Source organism: Pteropus vampyrus, unplaced genomic scaffold (assembly GCF_000151845.1).
Source record: "Pteropus vampyrus isolate Shadow unplaced genomic scaffold, Pvam_2.0 Scaffold11, whole genome shotgun sequence".
NCBI lineage: Eukaryota > Metazoa > Chordata > Mammalia > Chiroptera > Pteropodidae > Pteropus > Pteropus vampyrus.
Window position 1 is genome coordinate 11,861,040 of NW_011888792.1, and position 26,668 is coordinate 11,887,707.

At 35.7% G+C, this 26,668-nt stretch overlaps 1 protein-coding gene across 1 annotated transcript in view; it reads right to left on the reverse strand.

The window, feature by feature from the left end:
• Window positions 1-14,007: 14,007 nt before the first annotated feature.
• The window catches only part of KIAA0825 (KIAA0825 ortholog), a 364,821-nt gene continuing 352,160 nt past the window's right edge, over window positions 14,008-26,668 (reverse strand). Inside the window, exon 20 of the mRNA XM_023522742.1 lies at window positions 14,008-16,231. Within this exon, the coding sequence (XP_023378510.1) occupies window positions 16,114-16,231 (118 nt within the window). The 3' untranslated portion in view covers window positions 14,008-16,113. The remainder of the gene's footprint in view (window positions 16,232-26,668) is intronic.

Below are 26,668 nucleotides of genomic sequence, written 5' to 3' on the forward strand. Positions count from 1 at the left end.
TTTTAATACTCACATATCTAACTTCTTATTCAAAATATCTACTAGGATATCTAACATACCTTTAAAACTATTATTTTCTACCTCCAAACCTATTTTGTTGTACATCTTTCCCTCTCAGTAAATGGCGCAGTGATTCTTACGATTTTTCCGATCATCCTTTGATTCCTCTACCTCTCACATTCCACATTCAATCTCAGCAAAACCTGTTGGCTGTCTTTTCAAAAGGTATCCAAATTCTCACCACCTGTACAGTTATAACTCTAGTCCTCACTGGATGCTGTAGTTGTCTTTTAATTATTCTACATGCTCGTGTTCGTGTCTACCTCCAGTCTCGTATCCAACTGACAGCTGTAGAAATCCTTTTGAAATGAAAATCAGAATTTGTTACTTTCCCATTCAAAACCTTTAAGAGCTTCCATACTCAAATAGAATAAAATCTAAAATTGTTTCCATAAGTCCACAACATTCTACATGATGTGGCCCCTCCTGCCCCCACCATGCCTCTACTGAGAAAGAGGGTAGTAAGAGATTTTGGGTGGGGGATGGGTAGCAGGGAAAACTAATCCAATAACCTTGGAGTTTGGGAAAGGTGATTGCCAGCTATCTTGCCTGGAAATACTAAAAGGTAGAACTGACTAGGGGTCCCTGTGATGATGGAGTAAAGAGAAAAACTGTCAAGTTTTGTGAACAGCTAGTAGACATGTTGGCACATGGCTGGGTGTATTAGTTCTCTAGGGCTGCCATGGGAAGCATAGTGAGTCCTCACCATCATCAATAGAATCTTGGAAACTGTAACTTTAAGCAAAATGATGTGAAATGAAACCAGTTTTACCATAGGCTAATTGATATAAATAAGAGTTAAGTTCCTGTAGCATATTTCTTGTCACAAAATGTCACCAAATATCTAAATAAAGACGCAAAACACTTCTAATATGAAATTTTGAAATAATGTGAGCTGTACATACATTTAAGAAAGGTTAATAGAAATAAGTAAAATAATTATTTTCCAACCTGCTCAATGCGACCCTATTCTAGCAGCTCAGGAAACGAGGTGGGAACCAACCCTGGACAGGACAGCATTCCATTGCAGGGCTCACACATACACCTACACCCACCATACAACCACCATAGGTTAAATGGAAACACCATTTAACCTAATGTGCACATCTTTGGGACATGGGAAGACATTGAGTACCCAGAGAAAACCCATGAAAGCATGGGGAGAATGTGCGAACTTCATATAGACAATGGCTCCTGCCAGGAATCTTTTCTTGTTTCTCATCAACTTTATAACGAAATGATGTTGAACAAAACAATGTTATTCAAAGATCTGCTATACCTCAAACTAGGTGATTACAACAGAGATTTATTGTCTCTGTTGTTCTTGCAGTTCTGGAGGTTAGAAGTCTAAGACCAAGATGCAAGCAGGGTTAGATCCTTTTGAGGGCTGTGAGGGAGAATTTGTTCCAAGGCTCTCTCCTACTTTCTGGTGGTTTGATGGCAATCTTTCATGCCCCCTTGTTTTGTGGATGCCTGACCCCAATCTCTGCCTTTATCTTCAAATGCCATTTTCCCTGTGTGCTGGGTTTGTGTCCAAATTTCCCCTTTTTATAGGGATACCAGTCGTATTGATTTTGGGCCCACCCCAATGACTTAATTTTAACTTGATTACCTCCCTGATGTTTTAATTTCCAAATAAGGTCATATTCTGAGGTACTGGGGTTAGTACTACAATGTATCTTTTGGAAACACAATTCAACCCATAACACTAGGGGAGAATTGTTTTTGAATAAAGGAGAGAAGGAACTACAGTAGAAAGAAAGAAGCATACCAACCAGGAGAATGAGATTGTGTGAGCAAGCCAGAAGAGATATCACATGGGAATTTTGAGATGCTGGCTGGAGCATTCATCCTATTGTCAGGGAATGGCAGTGTTGAAGTTCTTGGATTTGAGTGAATCTCCAAAAATGTACAAAAGTACTTTATGACAGAAAGCACCAGCATTTGGAAATTTGGTACAGAAGGGACAATGACTTCAGTTTACAATAATAGTGATTTCTTCCCACCATGAGCTGACTATGAAGGACCTCAAATTAAAGTGAGTATGGGATATAGAGAAGAAAAAGTGGACCTCAAATTAAAATGAATGTGGGACATAGAGAAGAAAAAGTGACCCAGCTGTATTTGTGGGTCACCCCTATGCTAGGAAAGAAGATAACTTTACAGTGATTTAGAGGATTCCAACCCAACATGTGAAAAGTTTGAAACTTGGAAATTGGTCACTCTCATCCTTGCAACAAGAAAAAAGCTAAACAAACTGAAAACATCTCTTCCTAGATCTCTCAGAGAATTGAGGCCACAGGGAAAACTGCTTTCCCTCCAAACTGTAGAGACAGGTGGATAAAGAGGTGCACAATTTAATGGGAGTACAAGCCAGCAGTGGGAGCTAGTATGGGTAGGAACACTTTAAAAACTGTAATTAATGAATTACTGGGGGCCCAGTGTGGAATACTTTGAGTGTTAAACACTCACGGACTAGCTTGAAAGTTAAAAACTCCAAATGGTCCTAATTGTGGGGGTGGAGGGCAGGCTACTGTGAGTTTTGCCTCCAGGAGTCCTACCAGGTTGTTACCATGAAGATGGGAGAAAACTGGTCTTTGACAGTGGAGAAGAAAAGTGACCTTCAGGAAATATGTCCAGAGCTCTCTGTTTTCCTTAATAAATCTTGCCTTTAAGGGAAACTATTTTTCCAGAGCTAACCAACTAGGGATTAACCAACCTAGAAGAATGGAAATATTCAACTCTAGCCTTCAAAGTAGAGAAAAAATGGGTAACATGCAGGAACAGAAGGGTACTGTGAACAGAGAGATGAAAATGCTAAGAAAGAATAAAAAAAAAATTAGAAATCAAAAATACTAACAAATGAAAAGCATAAACAGACTGAACACAACCAAGGAAAGAATCTAGGTTGAGGTTTCAATAGAAATCTCCAAACCTGGAATGCTGAGAGAAAAGAATGAAAAAGACAGAATAGACTATCCAAGAACTGTGGGGAAAATACACAAGGTGTAACATATGTATAATAGGAATACCAGAAGGAGGAAAAAAAAAAAAAAGAGAGAAAGGAACCAAGGAACTATTTGAAGTAATAATAACTAAGTATTTTCAAAATTAAGGACCCACAAACCCACAGATCCAGAAGCTCAGAGAATTTCAAACAGGATAAACACCAAAAAACTGGGTATATATATTCAAACAGCAGAAAATAAAAGACAAAATCTTGAAAGAAGCCAGAGGTGAAAAACAAACAAACAAAATATATTTGCAAGCAATGCTTCCAATAAGAGCCTAATATCCAAAATATACAAAGAACTCATGCGACTCAATAACAACAAAAAAACAAACGATCCAATCAAAAAATGGGCAGAGGACTTGAACAGACACTTCTCCCTAGAGGATATACAAATGGCCAAAAAATATACGAAAAGATGCTCAACATTGTTAGCTATTAGGGAAATGCAAATCAAAACCACAATGAGATACCATCTTACACCTGATAGAATAGCTATAATCGAAAGAACAAGTAATAACAAATGTTGTAGAGGATGCGGAGAAAAAGGAACCCTCATACATTGCTGATGGGACTGCAAATTGGTACAGCCACTGTGAAAAACCGTATGGAGGTTCCTCAAAAACCTAAGAATTGATCTACCATATGATCCAGCAATCCCTCTACTGGGAATTTACCCCCAAAGACTTGACAACCCATATCCACAAAGATATTGCCACACTGATGTTCATAGCAGCATTATTCACAGTGGCCAGGACATGGAAGCAACCCAAGTGTCCTATGATAGATGATTGGCTAAAGAAACCGTGGCACATATATACAATGGAATATTACTCAGCCATAAGAAGAGATGAAATACTGCCATTTGTGACAACATGAATGGACCTCGAGATAATCATGCTAAGCAAAATAAGCCAGACAGAAAAAGTGGAAAATCACATGATATCACTTATATGTGGGATATAAACCTAAAAGCAACAAATGAACAGGACAAACAGAGACTCAGAGACATGGACAATGGACTAGTGGTTACCAGAGGGTAGGGGGTGGGGGAGGAGGGGAGAGGTAGATGGGGTAAAGGGAGTCAAATATAGGGGAGTAGAGGTAGGGTGAAGTGGGTAAAGGGGATCAAATATACAGTAGCTGAAGGAAACTGGATTTTGAGTGGTAAGCGCATGATAGCATATATAGATGTCAAATTATAATGTACACCTGAAAATTATAATTGTATTAACCAATGTTACTCCAAGAAACTTAATTTAAAAAAAAAAAAGAAAGAAAAACAAACAAAAACAGCCTCCCCTACAGAGAAAAAGGATAAGTATTATACTGGACTTCTCTTCAGAAACTGTTCAAGAAGAGAGTGGAATGAAATATTTAAAGTGTGTCGAAAGAGAAAAAAGCAACCTACAATTCTGTATACAGTAAAATTATTTTTCAAAGTAGAGAAGAAATATTAGACAAACAAAAATTGAGGGAAATTGTCATCAGTGGACCTGCCTTTTAAAAACTGTTAAAAGTTTTTCGAAGAGATGGAAACAATATAGGTTCGAAACTTGGACTTACATAAAGAAAGAGTTTTAGAGAAGGCCTAAGTGAAGGTAAAATAAAAGTTTTTATTTTTCTTATTTGATCTGACAGATAACACTTCAAAACACTTGTGTGATTATATCTTATAGACAAATACAGTCAATGACAGCAGTGTTGTAAGGGACAAGAGGGAGGAAATGCTCTGTACTTCCACTACCCATGAAACAATGTGGTATTATTTGAAAGTGGACTTAGAAAAGATGTAAATATATTTTGCAAACTCTAGGGCAAACACTTTAAAAAGTTTTTTTAAGAGTCTAATAAGCTTAGAGGGGAGAGAAAATAGAATTACAAAATGTTCAATTAAAATCAGAGAAGACAGAAAAGATTGGAAGATGGAAACGAGCAATGAATAGAAAATATTTAAATTGATTTAGATCATATTGGACTTTTAAATAAGTAAAAATGAAACATTCTAAAATATGCTAATATGAAAGCCATAAAACATGCCGGCCGCTTTAGCCAGGAATAGGGAAAAATATCTGACAAAGCAGATTTGGATTATAGTAGTAGGAGAAAAATTAGGTTTTCTACTTGTTAACCTCTCCTCCAATCCAGTTCATATTCAATATAGAAGTTACATCTAAGTATCTATAAATTAGAGAAAATATAAAGTTTAAAACATGTCAAATAATTATGTAAAAATCATATTTTCAAGGTTGTTATGATACTTCCTCATTGGAATATTAGGACTGTGTAATTCTTCAATCCCTCGGTACTTTTATTAATATTCTTTTCCACTTTATATCACAAATTGGAGCTTCTCTATTCCTGTTTCTCCACAATTACTTTTATAAGCACAAAATTTCCTCTTTTTCCTTATTCTAATCCTTTTATACACTGATATGTCTGTTGTGGGCAACCTGATTATTCCCAAATATCCTCAGAAACTTAGTCAACCTCCTAATATTCACTGAAACTTAATATATGGGATATTGAATATGGCCAATGGGCTTTTAAGATGCATTCCCACATCCTTATAATGAGCCTTCCCTCTTACACACACACACACACACACACACACACACACACACACACACACACACACACTACATTGCTGTAATCTTAGCAGTTAGCGTACAACTATGTGATAAGTCTTATGCATTCTCCTAGCTAATCTCGGAATGTAAAGGTGGTCTTGAAGATTCCCCCAACACAGTTACACATCCTCAAAAGAAAAGACAAATGATGGAGACTGACCCCAAGATGCTTCAGTGTTGGAATCCTAAGACAGGACTTTAAAGAGCTATTACGACTATGCTCAATGACATAAAGAAAAGTATACTCATACTAAACAAAAATACAGAAAATCTCAGCAGACATAAAGACTAGTTTTTAAAAAAATGAGAATTCTATTACAGAAAAATAAAATATAATTTGAGGAATCCACCAAGGGCTTAACAGCAGAATGGAGATTGTGAGGAAGAAGAGAATTGGTGAATTTGGAGATAGACAAATACAAAAATGTCATAAATATGCGCAACACAGTCAGGCTGCTTAGAACCAATAATAAAGAGAAAATCTTGAAAGCAGCCAGAAACCATGGAGGCCAGAAAAGAGTAGATCATCTTTAAAGTGCTAAAAGGAAAAAAAATCAGTCAATACAGAATTTTGTCACCTGTGAAATATCCTACAAGAATGGTGAAATAAACATTTTCATGTAATAAAAATAACAGTTTATCGCTGTACTATAAGAAATGCTAATGAAGAGCAATAAAACCAGATGGAAATTCAGATCTTCAGGAAAAAAAGAGCACCAGAAATAGAAAATATCTCAGTAAAAATAAAAGACTATTTCTTCCTTTTAATTTTGTTAAAATACATATAACTTTAAAACAAACTTAAAACATTTTCTGGTGAGATTTATTATGTCGATGTAACACAATGAAAGGTTTATTATAAAAGGTAGGCTGGGATAAGTGGTAAGTAGACCTACACATTCTAAGAAAGTTATGGATAGATGCTTTAATATCTAGAGCAAGCACTGAAAAATGCAAATAGGTATAGCTAAAAAGCCAATAATTAAAATGTATGACTACTCATAGCAGTTTTATTCATAATAGCCCCAAACTGTAAACATCCCAGGTATCAATCAGATAGGGGTATAGAAAAACAGATTTTGGTATAGTCATGTAATAGAATGATATAAAGCAAAGTATACTGAATGAAAATACAAGAAATTTCAGCAGATGTAAAAACTAGTAAAAAAAAAACAAATAAAAATCCTATTACAGAAAAATAAAATGCTGAAAACTGTAAATATCTACTCAGCAGTAGAAAGAAACAAGGCATAAATACATAAAACAACATGAATGAATCTTAAAACACTTGGCCTCACACATAAAAGTACATACTATATAATTTCATTTATGTGAAGTTCTAGAAAAGCAAAAGTAATCTGTGATGGCAAAACTAGAGCAAAAACACTAAGGATGGAGTATGCTTGGAAAATTCAGAGTTACGAGGAGACCAGGGGAGAGCGGGAGGGGAGAAAGCAAGGAAGAGTTGTAAAAGAGGTAATCATAGGGGAACAAGGGAGGGGCAAAAGCAGGTGACCAGATCTTGTAGACCAGTGTTAAGACTCTTTTCTCTGAATGAAAAGAGAAGTCACTGGGGGACTTTGAATAGAGGAAAGACATGATCTGATTTTTAAAGGATCATTATGGCTGCTCTAAGAATCAACTTAAGGAGTCAGTGTAGAAGTAGGTAGACAATTTGGGAGGCTATTGCATTCATCTAGATGAACAATAGTGGTGGCTCAGATGTATAAAGAACTTAAAATGATGCTTTGTATTCAGTAAGTTTTAGCTCTTAATATTATTTAAATTTCAGATGACCAAGATAGTTTTTAGTCACTGAATTTTTTTTAATGTTTAGATACCATATTTTTAATTTTCAAGAAATATTTCTTATTTTATGGTTGTTTATTTTTCATAGTAGAATGCTATTTTATGTCTGTAATAGCATCACAAAGTTATCTTTTCTTCTGTTTCCTGAACCACCTCTCTTCTTCTAAGGTTGGTTATTCTGTTTATTATGATCTTTTCCTTAATTTTATTGGTTTTCTGTAAATGTCTGGTGATCCCTGGTTTTCTGTTCATATTTTTGTAAAATGGGTTATGTTGGTTAGTACAGAGGTAACTAGAATGTTTTTCTTTCCAATATTTTATCATGAAAATTTACAAGCATACAGAAGTTAAAAGAATAGTACAGTGGATACATGTATCTATCCCTACTGCCTGGATTCAGCTATTAACATTTTACTATACTTGCTTTATCACATAACTATCTGTCCATCTTCTATCAATCCATCGATTTATCTTCTTTAAAGTGCATTTCAAAGTAAATCATGACATTGGTTTTTCCCGTAGTATAAGTGAGGTATATTTTCTAAACAGGAGGAAAGAATGAGGCTCTGAGATAGTAGATAGGGCTTTTCAGAAGTCACATTTCCTTAAGGATATAGGGGTGGAAAATAGGTGAGCTAAAGTCTCCCACAGCTATCAGAATAAGAAGGGCTTCATTCTTGTGGAGGAGAATTTCCTTGCTGGCCTGACCTCCCCCACCCCCCATCCCCCAGCCCGTTTTACAACTTTATACCTTTTTCAGATGTTCAGTGTAACCTCAGGCTTTGCGAGGTGATATTTTTCTCCCACATCATGTATTTGTTGAGAAGTGACTGATTAGAAAACCCAAGTTACAGCTGTTTAAACAAGATAGAAGTTTATTTCTCATACATATAAATGCAGGCACCTCAGGACAATTTTTATGGCACCCAGTCATCAGCGATCCTGGTTTCTACCTTTTTGTGGTTCTGTCATGCTCAGTATGTATCATCTACATCTAGCCAAAGTAGCTGTTCCAGCTATTATGCTCACATTCCAGCCAGAAAGAAGAGGGAAAATGTCCTATAAGAATTTCCCAGAATTTGTTCACACTGTTTTTGTTTACATCTTACTGATTGGTGTTTAGACATAGAGTCACACATAACTACCATGCTACTAAGTACCAGGAGATTTGATCTTGCTTTTTCCAGGTGACCATGTGCTTTACAAAAACAAAAGGGAGAATGGATGTTGCTGTATAACTAGCAGTCTTTGCTTTAGGTCTCCACAACTACATTATTTCCAGAAAGACATTTTCCAGATTGCTCATTCTTTAGGGAGCCGTTCTCAGCATGTTAGCCTGGGGCAAAAGATTCCAGTCACACTATCTGAGCCCAAGGTAGTTTTATCTGTTCAATTGGCCATGTTGCACCAGAAGCGTCTCTTGGTGAAAAAAGTGCTGTGGAATCACTTTAGGGATTTTATAAGAAAATATGTACACTGGCTAAATAACCTTCTTAACCTTTTTATCTGTTTTGCGTTTGGAGTTTGCTAGAGTAAGAATTCATCTGAAGAAAGTGTTACTCTGTGGAAGTTTGAAAGCTGTTGTCAGTATTCTCTGCAGATAGTAAGTTGGACTTCACAAAAAGTTCACTTTCCTTTCATGGAACCACTGCTTCATGAGCAGGGTGAAGGTGATCCAGGCTCCGGTATTTTCAGTGCACCGCACCTAAAATAGTCTCCATTACATGAATTGGGGTCTGGGAGAAAGGGGAGCCCACGCCTCTTGCCAGGGCGTTAGCCTCAGCAAAGCTGGATGGAAAATGCTGAAATTTTCCTCCCCTGAGTAAGAAAGTTCTTAGACTGGGAGCTTGGGGGAGAGCGAATGCTGTGTTCTGGCTGCAGCCTTCAGGAGTAGAGTCTGCGTCCCCGGTTGCAGGGAGGGAGGATGGGAGGCGATTTGGTTCAAATACCACATATTCTAGCCTTTCTTACCAAATTTTCATAGGGTTTTCTGGAATAGATGTCCCTTGGATTGCTGTTTGTCTTTTGTGCTCAAAGCGTTTAATTCATTCGTTTTTAACTTTTCAGTAGGGGAGCAGGTCAGTAGAGCTTCTCATGCTGTCATGCCAGGTGTGCAGTTTTGGACATCTTGAGTCTCTTTTCATTTCTGGTTTGTTTATTTTACTTTTGAGCCCCACTCTGGTTTTCTGCTTTTTATTTGTTATGTTTCATCTATTAGTACTACATCGTTGGATTAGAGGTGATGTGTTAAAGCCTGGACTTTACCGTGCATCTTTTTTTAATTGATATATAATTGACATATAATATCACATTAGTTTCAAGTATACAACTTAATGATTTTGTATTTGTATATATTTTGAAATGATCACCACAATAACTCTGGTTAACATATTTTATTATATATTGTTACAAATTTTTTCTTGAAATGAGAACTTTTAAGATTTGCTCTCTTAGCAACTTTCAAATATGCAATATAGTATTATTAACTATAGTCACCGTGTTGTACATTATATCCCCAGACTTATTTTAGTTTGTCCATTTTGACTGCCATCACTCATTTTGCCAACCTCCCCTCCTCCCATAGATGTGTGAGTTTATTTCCGCCCCTATAATATTTCATTGATCTATGTGCCTGTTTTTTATGCCAATATCATAATGTTTTGATTACTATAGCTTTATAATATAGTGTGAAATCAGGGAATGCGAGACCGCCAGCTTTGTACTTCTTTCTTAAGATTGCTTTGGTTATGCAAAATCTTTTGTGGTTCCATACAAATTTTAGGATTGTCTGTCTTATTTCTGTGAAAAGATACCATAGGACATTTGATAGGTTTTTCACTGAACCTGTAGATTGCTTTGGGTAGTAAGGACATTTTAACAATATTATTCTAATTCATGAGTGGAGACTCTTTCCATTTCTTTGTGTCTTCCTCAGTTTCTTTCATTAATATCTTATAGTTTTCAGTGTATGGGTCTTTCACCTTCTTGGTTAAATTTATTTCTAGATATTTTATTCTTTTTGATGCAATTGTAAATAGGATTGTTTTCTTAATATCTCTTTCCGATAGTTCATTATTAGTGTAGAGAAACACAACAGACTTTTGTATATTGATTTTGTATCTGCAACTTTATTAAGGTGATTAGTTCTGACAGGTTTTTAGGTGCCATCTTTAGAGTTTTCTATATAAAATATCATGTTATCTGCAAATAGTGACAGCTTTACTTCTTCTTTTCCAATTTGGATGCTTTTTTTTTTTCCTTGCAATTACTCTAGCTAGGACTTCCAATACCCTGCTGAATAAAAGTGGCAGGCGTATGCATCCTTGTCTCGTTCCTGATCTAGAGGAAAAGATTTCACCATTGAGTCTGGCGTTAGCTGTGGGCTTGTCATATATGGTTCTTATTATGTTGACATATGTTTCCTCTGTACTACTTTATTGAGAATTTTTATCACAAGTAGATGATGAATTTTGCTGAATGCTTTTTTGCATCTACTGTGATTATATGATTTTTATCCTTCATGTTGTTAAGGTGGTCTATCGCCTTATTGTTTGGTTTGCAATTATTGAACCATGCTTGCATCCTTGGAATAAATCCCACTTGATAATGGTGTATGATCCTTTTAACGTGCTGTTAAATTCGGGTGCTAAGATTTTGTTGAGGATTTTTGCATCTGGTTCATCAGGGATATTGGCTTGTAGTTTTCGTTTCTTGCGGCATCCTTGTCTGGTTTTGATATCAGAGTAATGCTGGCCCCATAAAATGAGTTTGGAAGTATTCTCTCCTCTTCTATTTTTGGAAGAGATGGAGAAGGATTGGCATTAATTCTTCTTTGAATGTTTGATAGAATTCACCAGTGAAACCATCTGGTCCTAGATGTTTGTTTGTTGGTAAGTTTTTGATTATTAATTCAATCTCCTTACTAGCAATTGATCTGTTCAGATTTTCTATTTCTTCATGAATCAGTCTTGGCAGTTTATATGTTTCTAGGAATTTATCCATTTCTTGTAGGTTGTCCTATTTGTTGGTATATAATTGTTCATAGTAATTGTTCAAAGAAAAAAACAGATGGCACCCACCAGGCTTTGTCCCCAAGAGTATTCCAGCACTCCTCTAGATTTGTATTGTTAGATGCCTGCCCCTCAGACCAGTGTTTTAAGAGTAGCAAATGAGCCTCTTTCACATAAAGTGTGGGCAAGGTCAACTGCTTCTGAACCTGGCCCTGGGGCGACTGAATCCTAAGCGCCTGAGTCTTTTAAGAACCATTTTTTAGATCACTGTAGCCTTGTGGGTTGGTTGGACATGAGCACCATTGATCTGTAGAGTGACAGGTTTGGGGGGATCGTCTCTCAGGCGAAGATCTTAAAAGTTGGGATGCCCGATGTGGGATAAACCTTTCACTCTTTGGGGAAAATCTCTGGGTTTTGAGTTCCCTCATTATGGGTCCTTGTTCAGGGGTTAGCGTTTATGGCAAGATTGTGTCTCAGTTTCTCCTGCACACTTCATCGTAGTTTTTCCTCATTTGCCTAACAGGTAGTCATCACTCAAGTAGTTTTCAGGTTTTTCTTCAGAGGAAATTGTTCCACATGTAGCTATAGATTTGGTGTGTTTGTGGGAGGAGGTTAGGGTCAGGATCTCCCTATATTGCCATCTTGAATCGGAACCTCACTTGCATCTTTACTTAAAATTTGAGTCAGTTTTTTCACATCTCTACAACTCATTTTCTTATTATCTCAAATGGGGCTCTCAATACTGATCTCAATAATGGCTTAGAGAAGATTAAATTGTCTGCTTACAGAGATTCTGGCTCAGAATCTAGCTTATTATAGCCGATTGATAAATAGCAACGTTTTCGTCTCATTCCTAGTCCAGCTCTATTTCCAGTTCCCTACTGGTTCCCCCCATATTGGATATTTCAGTGCCTAGATTCCAACTTGTGGTGGGTAGACTCTAGAGTGGCTCCCAACATCTTTACATCTTGGCATTCACACTGTTGTGTGATTCCTTTCCTCAAGCTTGGGTGGGATGAGTGACTTGCTTTTAACCACTAGAATTTAATAAAGGTGATGAAATGTGCATGAGTAAATGCATGTGATTATGTTACATATGATTGTAATATTGATCTTGCAAGGGAGACCTCCCTTACTGACTTTGAAGAAGTAAGAGGCTATTATTTTGGGAAGACTCACATGGCAGGAAACCTGGCCCTATGTTTGATAGCCTGCAAAGTTATGAATGTTATCAACAACGATGTGTGCTTAGAAGGAGATCCTTCCCCACTTGAGCCTTAGATGAGACCACAGCTTGACTGACACCTTCATCGCAATCTTGTAAGACCCCAAGCAGAAAATCCAGGTAAACCATGACCAGACACTTGACACACAGAGACCATAAGATAATAAATGTATGTTGTTGTAAGCTGCCAGGTTCTGATAATGTTGTTATGCAGTAATAAATAACTATTATGCATCTTTACTCATGCAAATAAATTTTACAATATTTTGAGGGAAAAGGGGTTTTACAAGTTTCTGGATTCTTTAAATTCTAGAAAAACAAAAGTTTACTGCTTTGCTGATGGTGCTGTTGAAAACATTTCTCAAAGGCGAGCAGATAGTTTTTATCATTGTGTGGAATAATAGCTTGTGTTGAATATACTGGTCTCATAGTTCCCTATTAAAATTTAAGAGCTTTCGGGCATCATGTTAGGAATATTTATTTGGATATTCCAACTACAGCAGTTTTTCTAATCGTGATGAAAAACAAACAAACAAACAAAAAACTCGTAACATGAAATCTGCCATCTTAACCATTTTCTAGTGTACAGTTCAGTGATGTTCGGTATAGTCACATTGTTGTGAAACAGATCTTCAGAACTTTTTCATCTTGTAAAAATGAGACTCTATACTTATTAAATTACTCTTTTCCCCTCCCTGTAACCCCAAGTAACCACCATTCTACTTTCTGTTTCTATGAATTTGACTACGTTAGGTACCTCATATAAGTAGAGTTACACATTATTTGTCTTTTTTGTGATTGTTTTATTTCACTATCATAATGTCCTCAAAGTTCATCTGTGTTGTAACATGTGACAGGACTTTCTTCCTTTTTAAGGCTGAATACAGCTTTTTAATATTTTGTCGATGAAATATTTCAAGTATAACAAAAATCATTTTAAAAAAAGATTTTTTTGTAGTAAGAAATACTAATTACAAACTACCTGAAGCTCTCTTTGACTCACATTTTGTGAACTGGGATAATAGGACATTTTGAGTAAGCACATACTGGTAGAATAAACAGGTGATTTATTTTTCCCATTTCTTGGTTGGTAGTTCTGTAACAGTGTTTGGTAAAGGTGATAAAAATGTAAAATATATGAAAAACACGTTACCATCTATCTTAGTAAGAATTAATTCACACTGTTTCCACACAGTAACTGCTAAACCAATAATAAAATAGATACTTCTTTATAATTACATAAAAATACAGTTAAACACAACACCGAGGAATATAATATTTTATAGAAAGATAATATTTTTGCAGTATGCATATGGAGTTATAAAGTGTTCATTCCTGTTGTTAATGTATACAAATGCAAAATAATTATAAGAAAGGAAACTGTTTTGAATTATCACTTTTTATACTTTAAGAAACATAGCAAGTATAACATCAAAATGATCTGATAATCAATGACTAGTCATTTAACATTCCCAATTATAAATTTTATTGCACTTATTGCTACAGTAATTTCACTGAGCAAGTATAGAAAAGAATTCAAATGCCAACTCTTATCTCTTTTCTACTTTCCTCTCCTTCCAACTCATCCCATTCACCCTTTACTATACTTCTTTCAGAATGGAGTCATAGAGAAACTTTTTCTAGAGGGACTAAATCACTTCTCGAGATTACTATAGAAATATATAGATTCAGTAAAAAAAATAGTGTTAAAAGATGATCTTTAGGTATATTAGAAGATAAAAGAACTCAAATGTAAAATACTATAACTTTACAAATGATTTCATTTAATTTATAGGATCTATTTATTTTGACTTTTAGTTTCTATTCTAATAAAAAATAGTTATGCAGATTTAATACATAGACTATTACTAAGCTGAAAGAATAAAGTCAACTGTTGCTTTATGTTGATTGTTATAGTAACTGTTTATGGGTAAGATTAGATGGAAAGTCCAATTCTCATAAAAGTTTCTTATAATTTTTAAATGGTCTGCATTGAATTTTTAGAATTATTTCAACCATGTCTTAAAAAGTTTGGTTCATTATTATACTTGCCAACTAAAGTACATTCTTTAAAAATAAAATGTATTATCGGGCAGGCAGCTGGCTACATAGCCATTCATGTGTTTTTATGTAAAGAAATAATGCAAGCATTTTAAGCTTTCACTCTTTGGAAAATACTTAAATACTTTCTTTGGAAATCATATAGCCTACACATATTTTATAAAAATGGAATATGGAAACATGGACAATCTGAGAACATCAGAAACCATGATATTCAGTGTCATATGCTCTAAAATAGTTCATGGTATAAGGCTTTGTCCAGATGTCCTATAGATTGCTCAACAGTCTAAATGTCTTTGTCATCATCTTTTAATGACAGCCATTCAAACAGCTGTGTTAATTAACTGCTGAGTAGATGGCTAACTTTGTAGTAGTTATTTGGGGAGACTATTATTATAGAAGGAGACTTCACTTTATATTTTAAGGCCTTTAAAGTCTATAATCTGATATCGGTGCTGTTAAGAAGAATATAGTAAATATAACTTCACTTGGCAGAGAGGGTGCTAGAACACGTCTCATTTCCTTAGTGTGTATATCAATGTAATTGAAATAAGAGAAGTAACAGAAACTATGGATAATGAGCTGTAGAGCAGAGATCACTGGAGTGAGTTTTGAACATAATTTTGCGAGAAAGATGGTCTCTGGTTGGGGAAAATGGCAAGCATGTGGCTTGAGCTAAGAGGATGGCAGGCAGTTGCCTGAATATGGAGCCATTGGGGATATAGAATCTGAAAGTATATGATTAGAAGTTTCAGACTGATGTTTAAAATACCATTATATGCAGGGATATGAGTAAAGTTACACTTCAGGAGAGTGCTTTCTGTAGCTATGGTTAAGATAAATTGGATGAGGAAGAGGCTATGGGAGGCAATTAAGGCCTGGACTTGGGCTACAGCTACAAAATTAGACTGAAATTTTCAGATGATCCTCAGGGCAATATGTGACTCCATTCAACTTAACATCCAGATGTATTTAAAATCCTTAGGGAAAAGATTTCCAAACATTTTGCCTGTTGTCATAGATACTTCAGGACTGAAAGAGGAAAAATAATTCAAAGGGAACACGAGATGGCAGCAGTTATATCACATAAAGAGAAAGACTGAGGAAAGAAAAACATTTGAAATTATTTTTAAAATAAAAAAAATGTAGCACTTTATTCTTTATGTTCTTTATTCCTTTTCGGTTCAGAGATTAGTCATTGGTTTCATGCTTCACAGCACATCTGAGGTTCATCTTGACTGTAGTAAAAATCCTACTCCATTATATGTGATTATTTCCTAAAATAAAACTGTAGCTGTTTTCTGAAGATTAATCTTCCTCTGTGTTATCTGAGGCAGAAGAGTTCTGGATGTTGCAAATTCGTTTTAAATGTTCCAACATTGCTTTTTCTTCCTCTTCTAGTCTTTCATCCTTCCTCATTTCCCACCTAAAAGAAAAATCACATCTTAGTATTTTTGTAACTTCCAAACCACAGTCAACACTTAGTTATTCAGGGTTTGAGTATGTGTATTCGCTGGTTTGTTGAGGCGTCTGTTTCTCTTTATTTATTCTCTACTGACTGCCTCTTGGGCAACACAATTCATTGGCACTGCTTCTGCAGAGTGGGCCAGGAGAATGGGAGAGAAAAGCAGTCAAACCAGCTCTACTCCAGGGTACAGTTTTAAAGTATTGTTTTAAATGAGGTTTCTGGATTTTGAATTTTAAAATATGGCTTACCAGGATATACATGCATATAAGTAAAATCTAGAATTAGCAATTAATAAGCAAATGTTTTTCACAGCATTTTCCTCTCACTGATCAGTGACTTTAGATTGCAGAGAAGTTTGTCAACAAGACTTTAATAGCAACAGAAATATCAGGCTAAATTGAATATACTTTAAAGGCGGGTCAGGTCTATTCCTAGAAATAAGATCAGATTTGAAATAATCAAGTTCAATCACCCAAGAAAAGCAGCAAATTGTTAGCAAGGTCCCATAGAGAATGCGCTAAGAGAAAGAAAGGAGAGAGAGAGAAAAAGAGATAAAGGAAAAAGAAAGAAATTAAAGACTTTCTAATTCTGTATGATTGGGAGATATAGAACAAAATGCTAAAAATATGGAACTATTATTTATATAATCTTGCAAAGTAAATATCACAGTAATCCAAGATTAATCCTTTCTTACCATCCTTCCTCTCTGCCTCCACTCTCATATATGCCACCTCCGCAGGACTATTCAGAGCATCCTTAACCCAGGACTCCAACAAAGAATTATCTACACATATTTCCTTTCTCTTTTCTTCCTATTTCTACCAACCCCTAAGCCATCCACCATGATATGTTGCCACAAAAGGATTTTAAAACCAATGTTGATATATCCTAAAAGACCCTCTGCTATAAGGTCTTCAAGGGGGTAGGATTTTTTTAAAATTAAATTTATTGGGGTGATATTGTTAATAACATATATGACTTTCAAGTGTACAGTTCTATAATACATCAGCAATATATGGCATTGTATGCTCACGTCATCTGTATATTGCATTATATGCTCACCACCCTCTGTCACCATATATTTGACCTCCTTAACCTTCTTTATCCTCTTCTAACCTCACTTCCCTTCTGGTAACCTTCATATTATTGTTTCCGTCTATGAGTTTGTTTGTTTTGTTAATTTGTTTCTGTTTTATATCCCATATATGAGTGAAATCATATGGTTTTTGTCCTTTTCCATCCGACTTATTTTGCTTAGCTGATTGTGTCAAGATCTATCCATGTGGTGGCAAATGGCAGTATTTCATTCTTTCTTATGGCTGAGTAGTATTCCATTGTATATATGTACCATATCTTCTTTATCCAGTCATCCATTGAAGGACACTTAGGTTGTTTCCATGTTCAGGCTGTCGTGAATAATGCTGCAGTGAACACAGAGGTACATATATCTTTACAAAAGAAAAAAGTTTCTAAATTTTCTGGTAGATATCCAGAAGAGGGATTGCTGGGTCATATGGTGGCTGTATTTATTTTCTGAGAAACCTCCATACTGTTTTTCACAGTGGCTGTATCAGTTTACGTTCCCATCAGCAGTGTATGAGTGTTCCTTTTTCTTCACATTCACTCCAACCCTTGTTATTTCTTGTCTTATTGATAATAGTTATTCTAACAAGTGTGAGGTGGTATCTCATTGTGATTTTGATTTGCATTTCCCTTACAACTAGGGAAGTTGAACATCTTTTCATATATCTATTGGCCATTTGTACGTCTTCTTGGGAAAAGTGTCTCTTTGGGTCCTCTGCTCAGTTTTTAATTGGATTTTTTTTTAATTGAGTTGTATGAGTTCTTTCCACATTTTGGATATTAGCCTCTTATCAGAGTTATCGTTTGTAAACATCTTCTCCCATTTGGTTGGTTGCCTTTTTGTTCTGCTGTGCAGAAACTTTTCAGTTTGATGTAGTCCCATTCACTTATTTTGCTTTTACTTCCTATGTCTGTGGGGTCATGTTCCAAAAGCCTCTCTGAGACCAAGGTCCTTAAGTTTACTACTTGTTTTATTTTATGTATTTTATTGGTTCAGGTCTTATATTCAAGTCCTTAATCCATTTTGAGTTAATTTTTACTTATGGTGTCATATAGTATTCTAGTTTCATTCTTTTGCATGTAGCTTTCCAATTTTCCCAACACCATTTATTGAAGAAGCTTTCCTTTCTCCATTGAATGTTTTTGGCTTCTGTGTCGAAAATTTGGCTCCTTTGTCCATGTACCCGTGGGTTTATTTCTTGGCTCTCAATTCTGTTCCATTGGTCTGTGTGTGTGTTTTTCTGCCAACACCATCCTGTTTTGATTATTGTAGCTTTATAGTATAATTTGAAGTCGGGGAGTATGATATCTCCTGTTTTGTTCTTTTTTTGCTCGGGAGTCTTTTATCATTCCATACAAAATTAAGGATTTTTTGTTGTATTTCTTTGAAAAATGCCACTAGGATTTTCATAGGGATTGCATTAAATCTGTATATTGCCTTAGGTAATATGGCCGTTTTAACTATGTTGATTTTCCAATTCCTGAACACGTAACGTCTTTCCAGTTCTTTGTGTTTCCTTCAATTTCTTTCAACAATGTCTTGTAGTTTTCAGTGTATAGGTCCTTTACTTCCCTTATTAAATTTATTTCTAGGTATTTTATTTTTTTTGTGGCAATTGCAAATGGAATTGGTTTCTTCATTTCTTTTTCTGATATTTTGTTGTTAGTATATAAGAACACAACAGATTTTTGTACATTGATTTTATATCCTGTAAATTTGCTCTATTTGTTTATTACTTCTAATAGTTTTTTGGTAGTCTTTAGGATTTTTATATATACAATCAGGAAAGAGATAGGATTTCTAACACAAAAAAGCAGCTGTTCAATGAATGTCTTCCAGAAACCCCCTATTATATTATATTTAAACTCCTGGGCAACAAACAGCCTGTCATACATTGGGAAAGCATATCGAGTTTGGGGTGAGATTGTTCTGGTTTTGTTTGGTAAAGAGAAAGCATGGGCATTGCATTTCTATAAAAACCTCCTAGTAGGTTCCACATAGGTTTCCTTGTTGGAGAGTTGGTTCAATTTGCCCTGGCCAGCCCTGGGAGGAAGAGAAAAGACAGAAGGGGGATTATCTGAGAGATCAGACCTGGGTTTAATTTACATTGCTTCTTCTTTCTCTGCCTGGGATTCTCCTCATCTCCTAGTACCAATGTTGGCTGAATCTAAAAACTACTGTTTCTGGCTGTCTCAGTTTCTCCATATGTTTCCATATGGTCAGAGTTAGGTTATTTGTATATAGGCTTTAATAACAACTTGAAGGGTAGATACTTTTTATCACTGCCCTGTTCAAAGCCATGTTTCAAGGGGCAATACTCCTAAAATTCTGTATTTGGAGATTTAAAATTAAACCCACAATGTTACCAAATACTGCTTTCATGGAATTTTAAAGATGAAGAACTATCCCTACCCATTTTATATAGGTGAATTTGGCATCAATAATTTGTATGCTAAGTTGAACTTCCAAGCATGAAAATAAATAGTGAGAAATTCTTACATAGCACTATGTATTAGGCATTGTTTTAAAGACCTGATATATCACTCTTTAAATCGCTAAAAATGTTATTCCCATTCTACAGCAGAATAAACTGAGATGCAGAAATGTTAATGTCACTTACCCAAGTACCCTTGGATTGAAGTAAGGTAATCAGACTCTGGAGCTTGGCTTGTAAATACAACCAAATGGTTTTAAAACCATTTGATGAGTGTCATTAATTACAGTTAAAAATAGTTTAAATATTTTATTTCCTGAAAAACATTGCCTAACTTGGGCTAGATATTTAAAAGAAGAACTTTCTAAAGTTCATATAAATACTCTTAAAGAAATCTAAACCTGAAAAATTGGGTTTGCCTTTTTTCTCCCATGTAAAAGTGCTAATATTGTATACTGAGTAAATGAATTATTTTATGAATGTCAACAATATATGTAATACACACGTAAATATTTTGATCATTGTTTCTACTTGTGAAAATTGAAAACACAAGCTCTCTGCTTCATTTTAAAAAACCTGTATAATTAATGTAATTTAAATAAATTGTATACATAATCAAATCCAAGATAAGGATTTTTGAAGCTTCATGACATTTATAGGAACGTTATAGTATAATTATGCTGTTAGTAATCAATGATATTAGGCAAAGTTATTTACCTACCACAAAATTCTTATTTTTGCTTTGTGCTTATTAAGAAAAATTATTTCATAAGAGAATAAGAAATTATGACAAAGATAGGAGAAACTAACTCTTAGAACTATGTTTTCCCTAATATTTTACTTTTAGAGATTAGAAGCATTAAAGATTTGATATGTATGTTTATCATGAGCGTTGTTATAGTTCACATCTGTAAGTCCTTAAAGAGAAGTTTATCTCTAATTCCTTTGTAGTTTTAGGCTTTGTTAACCCAGTTCATAAACAATGCTATCAAAAAACTATTGGAAGAGAAAACAATCTGTTAAACACAATTGATTGGGCAATCTGGTTAAAATGTCTATCCCTAGTCTATATATTTAAAATCCGTAGTGGAAGTATGTCCCTAAGAAACCAGAGATGTCAGAACCAGCATATTGTAGTTCTCCTTAAATCAGCTTTATGAAGTGCTTATATTTTTGCTTTTCCTGACATTGGTAGCCTGCTCTCTCTCTTTCACTATTGCTAATTTCCCCACATGCCTACTCTGGAAAAAGAACTTGAACCTGACCCCCATTCCTGCTCGTAGCAGTGAATATGTTGTGTCTTAGACAGTGATGAGCAAGAAAATCTCATGAGATCCCACTGATCTGTACTATAGTCTTAATTATCTTCTGGAATGTGTTCCATCAGTATGGCTCCTACGTGAGTAGATGTGAGAGCTTGGCCTATCCTTGATTAGGGGGTCCCTTTTCCTATCCAAACACAACAAGGGACCCTAACAGAACCACCAGTCACAACCTTGCTCACTAGCACTAAGATTGATGTGGATGTTCTCAGCCTTGGTGTCTTCCTGGATTTACACACATTCAGAACTGGACCAGAGGTATCTGTCTGCTCTTCTGTATGTTCTATGACTTTTAGGTAACATATTCTTTGAATTTTAGGTGATTTTATAGGGCTCTTACATGTTCCAGATCATGGCTAAGAACTTTCTATTTCTGCTCACTTCAATGAGCAGTGGTGGATTTGGGATCTCTAAAATGCGACCTGGAGGGGTACAAAATAAAAACATAGATCAGTGAGTAATTATTCCTGTGATCAGTTTGATGAAGTGTTTTATTTGGGGGTGCTTTGTAGATAACCGTGTGTCAGAACTGACTAGGAGAGCCATGCTTGGGGAGTGTTTGAGCATAAGGCATATCCTTGGTAGTGTGGGTCCAGGCTGTCACTAAAGTAAGTCCTGGGAGCAGGAAAAAGCACACAACAGCAGACAGAGGAGAGAGTCCAGCATCTAGAGTGTGAGAAGTTTTCTGAGGCATTTACTATGCCTTCTGCTAAGAGAAAAACATCTAAAACCTCTGAACTCAATGGTATCCTGAATGAGAGCATAGGCTCTGGAATCACTTTGCCTTTGGGTTGAATCACCTCAGGCAAGTTTCTTAATCTCTCTGTGCTTCAGGGTTCTCATATAAAATGGAATCCAAATTGACGGGAACACAGCTATGATCATTTATATATTGCCCATGACCGATTTCCCTCTATAATGTCAGAGTTTAGTAGTTGTCACTGAGACCCACTCAGACTAAATGTCCCACAAAGCCTAAAATATTTACCGTTTGTACTTTTACAGAGAATGTTTGCTAAATGCTGTTCTATAAGGGCGGTTCTTAACTGGGGAGACACTGCCTCCCTATGGGGAACTATAGAGAGCGTTTTTTGTTAACATCCAGAGGGTGTTTCTGGGATCCTGGAAAAAAGATGGTAAACATCTTTATTATGCAGCAGTGCCAAACAATAAAGAATTGTCTTTCCAAAATGTTAATAGCATCCCTGCTGAGAAACATGTCCTCTGAATCTCCAAGATAATGTTGAAGCGTCCCTGTCTAGTCCGTGATTTTAACTGAAATGGTTTTAGTGTTTCACTGCTTAGAACACAGTTTGCTGAAGAGTGGAAGTTTAGAAGTCAGGTGCTGGATTTGAATTCCTTATAAATCGAGTGGCTATGGGCAAGCCAGATAAACTGTGCCTCAGTTTCCTTACCAATAAAATGGGAATAATATCAGTGTTTTCTTCGTAGAATTGCCATCAGGATGAAATGACTAAGTACAACTAAAACATAAAATAGTGCATGGTTCACAACAAACACTAAATGAGCAATAACTTATTATTATGATTATCTGGCATATTGGTTAAAGTTACAAATAGCAGAAATCCTGATTGTGGTCGATTAAACCAATAGGGAGTTATTTTTAATCCAGAGGTGAGTGATTGCTGGCATGGATTAAACCAGACAACAGCAGGGCTGATGTCTGGTTCTCTTGTCTTTTACCTCATGGTTCCAAGATGGTCATTGTAACTTCAGCATCACATCTTTGTTTTGAGGAAGGAAAAAAGAGGAAAGTGTATATCAGCTGCACCTGTCCCATTTTATCAGGAAAATAAAACCTTTCCCATATTCCTAGCAGCAGATACTGGAACCATACTGTCTAGGTTTGAATCCTGACTCTGCATTTTAGTGGCTATGTGATATTAGGCAAGTTTCTCAACCTCTCTGTGCCTCAGTTTTCTCAAGTAGAAAATAGGAGATGCTAACAGTATATATCTAATGCATTTTTATAAAGAGTAGGTGAGCTATGAATTCATAAACTATTGCTAAATATTTTATGAGACTCTACTTGTACAAGTGCCTTCCCCAGAGCTCGTACCTCTATAGTTCTTTTCCTTCCCTGTACCCTTCACACTGTTTTATCTGATAAATTGTCTTTCTTATAAATATGTGGGTAAAAGAAGTTATTAAATATTATGGTGGTTTCACTCAATGTTCAGTTATACATTTCTATGATCATGTTGTCATTCCCTCTTTTCTTTCTTTTGTTTCACGCTAGTTCATTCTGTTCGGCCTAGCATGACCAAGGCTATTTTTTTTTTTTTATTATCTCTTTGTTGTATTTTTCAAATACAGTCTATAATGATGGCATTCGATCATATTATTGGCATTTCTCCTGAAACACCAATAAAACACTTGGTTATAAAAATGTAACTTGAAATAAGCCTCCTGATTTAATGTTATTATTAAGCATTTACACAGTACTTTATATTTACAAAGTGCTTTACAATTATTTATTAGTTAATTGTACTGTTAAACAACATTAACCATCTGGCCAAATTAATGATTTCAAATTATCCTGCCAGTTGGTATCTGAGGAGTGAAAAGTGAAGTCATATTGAATTTTATTCTCCTCAAACAAACCTTTTTGTCCTCTCCTCTATACAACAGTGTAGACTGGCTTCTAGGGAGATTCAAATCAGAAGGAGAAAGGATGTCTCTGTTCTCTTCTTCCTGTTGCCTTATAAATGTGGGCTTTCCTTAGGATTCATTCAGTCCTGGACCATCTTCTCTTCTCCCTAGGTAAGCCCCAAATTTATTCCCATATATTCAGCTGTTGTCTCTCCATCTGTAAGTCATCTGTCTCCCAAACTGATTCAAGATCTTTAAACTTCATTTTTCCCTCAGGCTTTCTAAATGCAATTTGTTGATGGCTATTTTTACTCCCACTCCAATTATATTCATCATTCATATGTATTTTTTATATACGTATTTTTTAATTATTCAAATTAACCATTACACCCACATTCAATAATACAGGGTCTGAACTTGAAGTACTTTATACTTCCACTTCCAATCTTGTCCCTAGTCAGTCACCAGTTAAGGGACATCTTACTCTGTAATCAGTTTCACATTCATCCTTCTGCCATCAGTCCACGGTTCAAGTGTTGTGAAATTTTGATTTACAATAAGAAATATATATTTGGTCCTCTTCCCAGTTTCTAGCACAGAGCTCCTAAAACCCTTGGAATTTCCTTTGATGAGAGCTATAAATGTTTCTTTTGTTATGTTAATGAAGTGACTTTTGGAAAGCTCTTCAGTTTGGGGGCTGGTTGCTAGTGGAGCCAACCATGTGGGACTTTCAGTACCCCCCCACAACTTCCTGGGAGAAGAGAGGGACTAGATATAGAGTTCAGTCACCACTTGCCAATGATTTAACCAATCATTCCTGTGTCATAAAGCCTCCATAAAAAGCCAAAAGGACACAGTTCAAAGAGTTGCAGGATTGGTGAATACATGGAGCTTTGGAGAGAATGGTGTGTTGGAAGAGACCACGGAAGCTCTGCACCCTTTCCCTGTACTTTGTCCTGTGCATCTCTTCCATCTGGCTGTTCCTGAGTTATATCCTTTTATAATAAGTTGGAAATCTAGTAAGTCAAATGTTTCTCTGAGTTCTATGAGCTGCTCTAGCAAATTAATCAAACTCAAAAAGGGGATTGGTGAAACTGCCAATCTGTAACCTGGTCTGTCAGAAGCACAGGTAACAATCTAGACTTGTAACTGGCATGTGAAGTAGGTGGGGCAGTGGCAGTGGCAGCGGAGGGCAGTTTTGTAGGACTGAGCCCTTAACCTGTGGGATCTGATATCACCTCCAGGTAGATAGTCTCAGAATTGAGTTGAATTGTAGGATATCTAGCTGGTGTCAAAGGATTGCTTGGAGGTGTGGGAAAAAGATCCTCCACATAGTAGAGTTGTACGCAGAATCATAGGTGCTCATGATTTCATTGCCTGAATGGTACAGTATTCTCTAGATATTCAGAGCTCAAGCCTCACACCACTACTACACTAAACCCGCATTGACTGCTCTGCCTATAGAGTTTAAAGTCTTGGAGTTCTAGCTTGGTAGTGGTTCTGTTTAGCTGCCACTATCTTTCTTCAGGGAGAAAATTATTTTCATTATTGTCTTTTGCCTTATATTTTCCCACATTTGCACATCTGCTTTTGCTATTCTACTCACCTGATATGCCTTTCCACGCACTCTCAAACCTGCTCATTTCTTCAGACGCAATCTATAGTCTACCTCGTCCAGGAAGTCCTTCCAATGATCTAACCCTAATGTGATTGTCCTTCCTCTTTTGAGTCGTCTGGTTCCCAATGTCAACACCATTTTGATCAATTAGCCACACAGAGCTTTGTTACATCTCTTCTATGATTTTCTTGGGCTGTTATTTCATGATTATACTTTTTTTTGTTCGCATGTAGTATCTTTTCACCGTACTTGGAGTTCCTCGAGGAAGACTTTTAAGTATCTATAGCTTTTATTCCAGATATTTTATTTCAAGGAACATATTTCAAAAGACTAGTGCTCTGCACGCTACACTCTGTACACTTTTAAGCATCCACAAAATATCTGTTGATTGGTATGCCTTAGAAGTTTAGATGTTACTATATTATTCTTTGGTGAATTGAAGAATAACCTTTATCTACCAGTATCACAATGGATGTTAGTCGGTATGTCAAATAGGTCTTGTTATTTGGATGAATGGTAAAAAGTAGGTTCTTAGGGCCTTAAAATTAGTCTCTTTATCCTTACTTTCTACATTACTAGTTGATTCTTAAGGTCTTAAATTCAATTATTATACCAAAAGACAACAACTTCCTGCAAGTTCATTCATGTACTAACCATCCCCACATCTTTTTTAAGAGATGGTGATATAAGGAAAACAAGATGTTAGTAACTTCATTTTATTTGGTACCAGACTAGAGTTTACGACCAATGTAAAAATGTTCTAAAACAAGCCTTGGTTTAGCAAAGTACTTTGCTTTATATAGGTTGTAATCTACACTGGAGTAAGTTCTTTTGTAGGCTACCAACTAATTAAACATTTAATTTCTGAAAATGTGACACCATGATTGATCTGAATAACCTTTTCCTTACTCTTCACTTTTTGTACCACTTACAGTGAAGTATGTAACTTCATCCATTGGTCTCTTTTGGATCTCTGGTTGTTGATTGCCTTGCTTTTCTTGTTAGAAGTTCCTCAAAAGTATACACTAAGATTGTAATAAAAGGACTCTATCATTTTAGTTCTCATGAAATTATTACAGTTAATTCTTAGAAATTATACAGGCCAACAAAGCTCTTTTAGTCATTAGTAAAACATAATCATTCATTTTTCATTCTGGTTTAATGCAATTATCTGAGAATAACTAAATATTTAGGTTCTTAATTTTTAAAGAATGAGAATATATAACACTAACTAAGCAAACTCAAATCTCTGTGTTATAACCTAGGAATCCATAAGACTATATACCAGTTTTATACACTATACCTAACACTCACTATACCAGTT